We start from the raw sequence: 8,064 nt of genomic DNA, 5'->3' as shown, positions 1-8,064 counted from the left end.
ATCCTCCTAAGGGGAGGAACGGCCGACTGCCAAGGACCGAGATCAAAGGGCCCGCCCCGCCGGGATTCCGGCTCCGGCTGCGGCGCGTTCCCGCGCAGGCGCCAGCCGCGCCGCCCCTCCCCCATGGGCCCTGCCCACAGGCCCAACGGCCGCCACGGCCTCGCCCTCGCGCTGGCCCAGGTGGCGGGCGCGCGCGCGGGCCCAGGTGACTCCCGGCCGGTCCCGCCTTTCAGGCGGGAGAAACCATCTCCGTAGGACGGGCGGGGGGGGGGGCGGTGGCTGGGACCTGCGACTTCCCACACAGGAAGAGGAAGTCCTGGGCACCGGAACTGGAAGGCATTCTGGGTAATTCGCTGTTTACTTCCTGCGGCTGAAGAATCTGTGGCCCAGTTCTTTGCTGTGCTTTTGTCGGAGAGGATGGCCCTGGAGACGGTGCCGAAGGATCTGCGGCATCTGCGGGCTTGTTTGCTGTGTTCGCTGGTCAAGGTGTCCTTCGGGGAGCTGGTTGTAGGGGCGATGGGGGAATCAAGGTGGGGGAAAAAGTGGAACGGGGCTGGGGGTTAGCGAAGAGAAAATTAAAAAGTTTCCGGGACCCTGGGTTTGGCGGGGCGTAGGGGGATTTGGGAACCTGCTGGAGGCCATCGTTTAAGTCTGCAGAACACAGGCAGTCTTTAGATTCCTTTGAATCCTTAGCTAGCACACGTGCGATTCTTAACAGACGTTCAGTGAACTTCTGTTGACGTCGAAGGCCACTGAGAGTCAGGTGAGGGTGGGGATCTGCAGCTGAGGGAGTAATCAGAGAGGATGTCTGTCCCTGAGGAGACTAGGGAAAGGAATAGGTAAAACGCAGTTAGGAACAAGAGAGGGAGGACTGTGAGGGTGTGGGTGGAACTTTAGAAATGGAGCTGTAGGAGTGGTGGGTGGAAAGCCTGATGAGGCAGAGCCAGCAGGGAGGCTTCTACTTGACCAGGTAGAAGTATGGAGAGAGCTACTCATTCTTTTGGCCTTGTTTATGCTCACCCCTACCCCTTTTCTTTCCCTCTCCCAGACTATAGACCAGTTTGAATATGATGGTTGTGACAATTGCGATGCATATCTTCAGATGAAGGGTAACCGGGAGATGGTATATGACTGCACCAGCTCTTCCTTTGATGGGTAAACTCCTCCAGATTCCTTCATTCACTTTTTGGTTACTCCCATCCTACTCCACCCCACCCCATCCAGTAACTGTGAGACAGACTTTTGAGATCATGATCCTAGTTGTTCTCAAAGTTATGTTCACAAAGTCCTGTGCTGTCCAGTACAGTAGCCACTAGCATGTTCGGCATTGAGCACTTGAAATGTGGCTAGTCCAAACTGAGTTATGCTCCAGCTGTAAGATATACACTAGATGGACAAGATTTAGAACAAGAAAAAAGAATGTAAGGTATTTTAACTTTGTTAATATTAATTATATACTCAAATGATAATCTTTTGGGTATACTGGGTTAAATGAATATGTTATTGAAATTAATTTCACCCATTTGTCTTTTCTTATAAACTTGGCTACTAGAAAATTTTCAATGACTTGTTTATGGTTTTGTTTACTTCTGCTGGACATTTCTTCATTAGACTGTCACCTCATTGGTGGTAGGGACTGTGTTTATCTTGTACACACTGATTTGGCACAGGGCCCAGAAGGTGGCAAAAGGCCAAGAAATGTTTGTTAAATACATGAAGATCCTTTCTGAAAATGAAGGTAAGGTAAGGTACAGTAGTGGTAAATCATTACCTGAAAGCTGATGCTGTTAGATATGTCCCTTGGTGAGATTGTCCAATGGGGAGAAGGGGAAATGAGAGTAACATAAGTGACCAGGTCTCGGGGGGTTTCTTCCTACAAGGTAGGAGCCAGAGAATAGTATCCTTTGAGGGGAATAAGGAGATAACTGTCTTTTGGCCTCTAGGCCAATTAAGGATTTACACATAAGGGTGCCCAAGTGGCTTAGTCAGTTAAGTGTCCGATTCTTTTTTTTTTTTTTTTAAGATTTTATTTATTTGACAGACAGAGATCACAAGTAGGCAGAGAGACAGGCAGAGAGAGAGGGGGGAAGCAGGCTCCCCGCCGAGCAGAGAGCCTGATGCAGGGCTCAATCCCAGGACCCTGGGATCATGACCCGAGCCAAAGGCAGAGGCTTTAACCCACTGAGCCACCCAGGCGCCCCTAGTGTCCAATTCTTGATCTCAGGGTAGTGAGATTGAGTCCTTCCCACAGTCCCTGGCAACTATCATTCTACTTTCTTTCTGTATGAATTTCTTGGGTTTTTGTTTTGTTTTAAGATTTTATTTATGTGAGAGAGGACAAGCAGGGGGAGTGGCAGAGGGAGAGGGAGAAGCTGAGCAGGGAGCCCAACATGGAGCTCAATCCCAGGACCCCCAGGATCATGACCTGAGCCAAAGGCAGATGCTTAACCAGCTGAGCCACCCAGGCACCCCTCTTGCTGTGTGAATTTGAAGTGTACTATGAGTGCTTCATATAAGTGGAATCATAAAATATTTGTGTTTTTGTGCCTGGCTCATTTCATTAACCACCATGTCTTCAAGGTTTATCCATATTGTCGCATGCATCTGAATTTTCCTTTTAAGCTGAATACAGTTTATCCACTCATCTGTTGATAGATTTTTGGGTTGCTTCTATCTTGTCGCTGTCATGAACAATGCTGCTGTGGACATGGGTTTACAAATATCTAATCAAATCCCTGCTTTCATTTCTTTAGGGTATATATCCAGAAGCGGAATTGCTGAGTCGCTCTGTTTAATATTAAGGGGAACTGCCATAATACTGGTTTCATAGCGGCAGCACCATTTTCTGTTCCCACGAGCTATGTGCAGGGGTTCCAGTTTCTTTACACCCTTGCCAACGCTTGTTTTTTTTTGTTGTTGTTTTGTTTTGTTTGTTTGGTTTTGGTAGTGGCTAACATTATGGACGTAAAGTGGTATTGTTTTGGTTTTGATTGCTTTTCCCTGATGATAAGTGAAAGCATCTTTTTATGTGCTTACTGGCCTTTTGTAGATCTTAGAAAAAAGTCTGTTCAAATCCTTTGCCCACTTTCCAAGCAGGTTATTTGACTTTTTATTGTTGAGTTGTAAGAGTTATTTTTGTGTATTCTGGTGTGTATTAGATTTTGGAGTGTGGGTATATCAAGGGCTAAAGGATCTCAGAGGAGGGCCACATGAACTCAGCTAGAAGCTGAGGAGATACTATGTGAATCAGGCTCTGACAGGAAGTACAGAATTTTTGAGGAGGTTGAGGTGAGAGAACATTTTAGAAAAAGCATTCTAAACAAGGGAATGACTTGAGTAGAATCACGGGGTGGGAAAACCAAGCTATGTTTGGCGAATGGTGGGGATTCTGTTAAAGTTAAATCATAAGCTTGGGTGACAGGCACCGTAAGGCTAGAAAGATTGCTTGTGAAGAATAGAAGAGAACATACTATTGGTCCAGACAGCAGCCTGTGGCTACCTCTGGTCAGTCTGTCAGGCCAGGGCAGGTGTTACCCTACTTAACCACCCCAGAGGGTGGCGTCAGTTCCACTCAGCAGGTGGCTGAGAATGTAGGATATGGATGGGGGAGGAAGGCTCCCCAAATAAGAATGCAAGATTGGTGCCAAAAAGAAGAGGGAATGGTTATTTTTTAAAAAGATCTTATTTATTTATTTGACACACGGAGAGAGAAGCAGCAAGAGAGGGAACGCAAGCAGGGGAGTGGGAGAGGGAGAAGCAGGCTTCCCGCTGAACAGGGAGCCTGATGCAGGGCTTGATCCCAGGACCCTGGGACCATGACCCAAGCCAAAGGCAGATGCTTATTGACACCCGCCCAGGCGCCCCGAGGGAATGGTTACTGAGAAGGCAGTTGATAAATGTCAGTATCTATAACAGACCTGTCACAATAGGCAGTCCCCAAGCATTTGATTGAATGAATGATAGAAATGACATAATGTAGCTTCTGAAAGTACCTGGTATTTACCTTTCATGCTCAAGTGGCAGCCTGCTAGCCCTTATTAAATGGCCTTTCTGTTGCCTGTGGATCAGACCTATCCTGGGGAGAACGAGTAAGATAAGGAGAGCTAATGCTTATTTAGCACCTACTCTGTGCTAGGTGTTTGTCATGTATTAGCTCAGTATTTGAGTTTCAGTCCACATAATTCTGAGAGAGGTCTCCAAATGCATCTTAGGCTGTACAGCTCATCAGAGCAGACCTTGGCCAAGTCTAACTTATTTTTTAACCCTGTAAGCATGTTTGTCCTTCACCCTCCCCTTTGCACTATGGCCCAGCCCCCTAGTGGTGGTGTTGCTTGTAATTGTAACTGGCTTTCTACTTTTTTGTTGTTGTTGTTTTAAAGATTTCATTTATTTATTTGACAGAGATCACAAGTAGGCAGAGAGGCAGGCAGAGAGAGGTGGGGAAGCAGGCTCCCTGCTGAGCAGAGAGCCTAATGTGGGCCTTGATCCCAGGACCCTGGGATCATGACCTGAGCTGAAGGCAGAGGCTTTAACCCACTGAGCCACCCAGGTGCCCCTGGCTTTCTACTTTTAAAAGCTGTCCTGTTTCCCAGAGAATCTGGGCTAAGGATGCTTTTGAGCCTGATGAACTAATCCTTTGGGAATGGCAACTAACCTGTGCTTGGCAGGCCAAGAACCTCTGTCAGTGTCCCCAGAATTAGTAGTCCATTTCCCCTGCTTTCTTTCCCAAGCCAATACTTGGCTTTTTCCTTTGTTTCCTCTCCCAGAACTGTTGCTGGCTGGAAGCAGAGTGAAGTGAACATTTTCCTCCATCTCTCTCTTTTCTAGTAGGAAAGGCTCAGGCTGACTCTCTTTCTTTTCCTTTCCCAGAATCATTGCAATGATGAGTCCAGAGGACAGTTGGGTCTCGAAGTGGCAGCGAGTCAGTAAGTATCTCCTTTTCTCCTTATCCTGGCCTACTTGTTGCTGCCCGCTGGGTCTGGTGGGGGAGCCTTAAATCAGGGGTAAATAGCCACAGAATGAAACAGATGGGGTTGTAGGAAACAGAAGGAAAGTGTCCTGTCCCCTGTCACTTAACATGGGAGCCAAAAGAAGTGATTGCTCTTCTCTTGGAGTTATAGCATCCCTTTCATTTTTAGCTTAAACCTCCATTTGGTCTTTCGACTTAACTCACGCTCACTGCCATCTCTCTTCTTCTCTCATAGGTAACTTTAAGCCGGGTGTGTATGCCGTGTCGGTCACTGGTCGCCTTCCCCAAGGTAATAATAATTATAATAGCAGCCAGTGTTCACTTGCTCCGCCACGCTCTGTGGCGGTCCTTTCTGTGACTACACACTAGTCCTCATGACTCTGGAGGCAACTGAGGCACAGAGAGGTTAAATAACTTGCCCAAGGTCATCCTGCTAGTAGTGAGCTAGAATGTGATCCCAGGCATTTTGACCCCAGAACGCTTGGTTTTGGTGACTACAGTGTGTAGTCTTTTTCCTTCTCATTCTTACCCAGTCATTGCCAAACACGTGCCTGGATCTTCAGTGGTAACAAGCCAACCAAGCAGGACTGTTGATGAGCTGTGTAGAAAGGAACTCCATGTTGCTTAGAAATACCTTCCTTCCTTTCTCCCTTTCCCGCCCCCCACCAAAGTGGTCGTAGAGAGACCTTTCTTATCCTCTGGAATATTCCTCAGTCACAGAGCTGTTTCTTTTCCTGCTGCAGGAATCGTGCGAGAGCTGAAAAGTCGAGGAGTGGCCTACAAATCCAGAGACACGGCTATAAAGACCTAGCAAGATACACGGCTGCCAACATCTTTGCTCCCCGCCTCCTGCATCTGCTTATTTTTTGTTATGGAACTAAATGGACAGAACTTCAGAGTCTTTCCCCCTCCAACTCTGAGACTCAGCAGACTGTTGAGTCCCTGAGCCATTTTACCTTTGGACTGCTGGTGGTGGTCGGGTGGTTTGAGCTGGTGGATTAACAGAGACTGACTTGAATGGGGGGTAGGAGACCTGTTTTTTGCCCTTACCCATGAGTAGGACTCTGGGTCAGATGCCAATAAACATGAACCCCTAGGAAAGTTCTTAAACCCATGACAGATGCCTTGCCTCCTCCTTTGGATCTCCTTTTTAGGAAGAACTCACCTAACTCTGTAAGCACTTTCCTAGAGCAACAGAGGCCCTCCAGCTCCCTGATATCCATCTTTCAGCCTTCCAAAGTTGCAGCCTTTCTAGTGTGCTTCGTCGGGTCTTGTTGGAAGGTTTGCTGTCCTGAGTCTAGGCAGCCCCATCAGGCTGGTAGTCCTGGCATCTGGGGGTTGCAGACTTGCTCTAGACCTGGCACAGCAAGTGTCTTGAAAGAAAGTCTGAGGCTTCTCAGTATTCTTTGCCTGTTGACCATATTTATTACTACTCTTCCCTCCCTTTTTTTCCTTCTTTTTACTGTTCTTCCTCTACCTTAGGCCATGACCCTCCCTTGCCCACTTACACACATTCCACTGTGTTTCTTCAGCTGGAGACCCTCAGGTGGCTGCTGGATCTTGGTCCAGTTAGTTTATGCCTTTGTAGGAGTTGGGCATCTACCCTGCCCCTCTGGCCTAATAGGGGGCTTTGATATCAGGTTGTTGGTCAAGGTGAGTTATTTGTTTTAGAATGAAAAATTTACCAGAAATCTTATTTTATTTATTTATTTTTAAAGATTTTATTTATTTATTTGATAAAGAGATCACAAATAGGCAGGCAGAGAGAGAGTGGGAAGCAGGCTCCCTGCCGAACAGAAAGCCCGATGTGGGGCTCGATCCCAGGACCCTGAGATCATGACCTGAGCCGAAGGCAGAGGTTTAACCTGCTGAGCCACCCAGGTGCCCCCAGAAATCTTACTTTAATCTCCACAAAGAATCCTATCGCTATCCTATTGATTTCCTAGGTTTCTTGTTCTCCATCTGTAAAACAACAATAACGCCCTGTTTACCTTAGTTTTGTTATTACAGAAACGAAGCAGTATGAAAATTCTGAAACTTGGGTTTTATGAAAAGTAAAATTCATTTACTCTCTATTAGCTGTTCTTTAATGTTTATAGTAAGCACACAGTTAATCAAATAGTGGGAGAAATGCTGAAAATCCCTGCTGCAGAATGAGCTCCTGACTCATTAGCAGAGGTGTCTACACTAGGGCTTTGCCCGTAGCCACCTGGTGTTGCTAGTGAGTTTGTGTCTCTTGTTCCCTGCGGCCTGGAGTGTGTGGGAAGGAGAGAGAGGAGCTGATTCTCCAGTGACCCCCTGCCGCTCCCACCCCTGTCGTCTGCTCAGAGGCCCCTGCGAGGGCAGCTGGAAGTGGCCCGGGATGCTTAGGTCACTCACAGATCCTCCTCAAACCAGAACTGTTTTGCTGATGCCCTCAAGCTCTGAAGGAGTGGTCCGTTAACCCCAGTTTCAGCTGTTTTTAAAGGATTTCTCCAGCCCAGCAAACTGAAAGAGCTCAAGGGGTGGTGGTTTCTATTTAATTTCAGTCTGAAAGGATCCGTGGGAAGTAGCCCCACCAGGCCAGCCTTAGGATCTGGAGAGAAGTGGGTTTCAGAAAGAGTGCCTAGGCCATGCAGCCAACACCCAACTTTCACTGGCTTTTCTCAAAAAGTCCCTTGGAAATCCCCAGCTGCTGTCCTGCGTGTCTGACCCGGACGTGGCTGCTCGGTGAGAATGGAAACAGTTGTGGGGAGGGGAGGCAAGAGGATCTGTACACAAATAACCACACTCAGGCTGCCTCAGCCCCACACTGAGCTGACGACCTAACTGTTAGCCTCGCAGGAAGTGAAAGACACAGGCCCCGAGGGTTGTGGGGGAGGGGTGCCCAGTCTGGAAACTGGGTGTCACAGACTCGGTCCCAAGTGGGCTCTGCCTGGAAGCTGCTTCTCAGTTCGCTTTCTTGCTGTTTCTGGTCATGGAAGCTGCTTATGGTGCTGCCCGGCAGCCCAGACAGGCTATAAGGTGCTAGAGTCCACCCACTGCAGGGAACCCAAAGAAACTGCAAGAGGGACTGCTGGTTCTTAAAGGCTTCTCAGGAGGGAGGGGCACTACGT

The 8,064-nt window shown here is 47.9% G+C and overlaps 1 protein-coding gene across 1 annotated transcript; it reads left to right on the top strand.

Moving 5' to 3' along the window:
* The first annotated feature begins 329 nt into the window (after positions 1 to 329).
* Positions 330 to 6,083, top strand: SUPT4H1 (SPT4 homolog, DSIF elongation factor subunit). Its single transcript, XM_004747302.3, has 5 exons — positions 330 to 486; positions 1,049 to 1,155; positions 4,870 to 4,925; positions 5,205 to 5,258; positions 5,713 to 6,083. The coding sequence occupies exons 1-5, from the start codon at positions 418 to 420 to the stop codon at positions 5,778 to 5,780; spliced, it is 354 nt and encodes a 117-aa protein (XP_004747359.1). The 5' UTR covers positions 330 to 417; the 3' UTR covers positions 5,781 to 6,083.
* Positions 6,084 to 8,064: the final 1,981 nt, after the last annotated feature.

Source organism: Mustela putorius, unplaced genomic scaffold (assembly GCF_011764305.1).
Source record: "Mustela putorius furo isolate JIRA1106 unplaced genomic scaffold, ASM1176430v1.1 tig00003962_pilon_pilon_pilon, whole genome shotgun sequence".
Lineage (NCBI taxonomy): Eukaryota > Metazoa > Chordata > Mammalia > Carnivora > Mustelidae > Mustela > Mustela putorius.
This window is presented reverse-complemented; position numbering and strand designations above follow the sequence as displayed.

Bases quoted from the DNA above. Each gene is read 5' to 3' on its own strand.
- SUPT4H1 (XM_004747302.3), top strand. From the start codon at position 418: ATGGCCCTGGAGACGGTGCCGAAGGATCTGCGGCATCTGCGGGCTTGT. The intron at 1,156-4,869 runs GTAAACTCCTCC...TTCCTTTCCCAG, and splicing joins ACCAGCTCTTCCTTTGATGG to AATCATTGCAATGATGAGTC. The intron at 4,926-5,204 runs GTAAGTATCTCC...CTTCTCTCATAG, and splicing joins CTCGAAGTGGCAGCGAGTCA to GTAACTTTAAGCCGGGTGTG.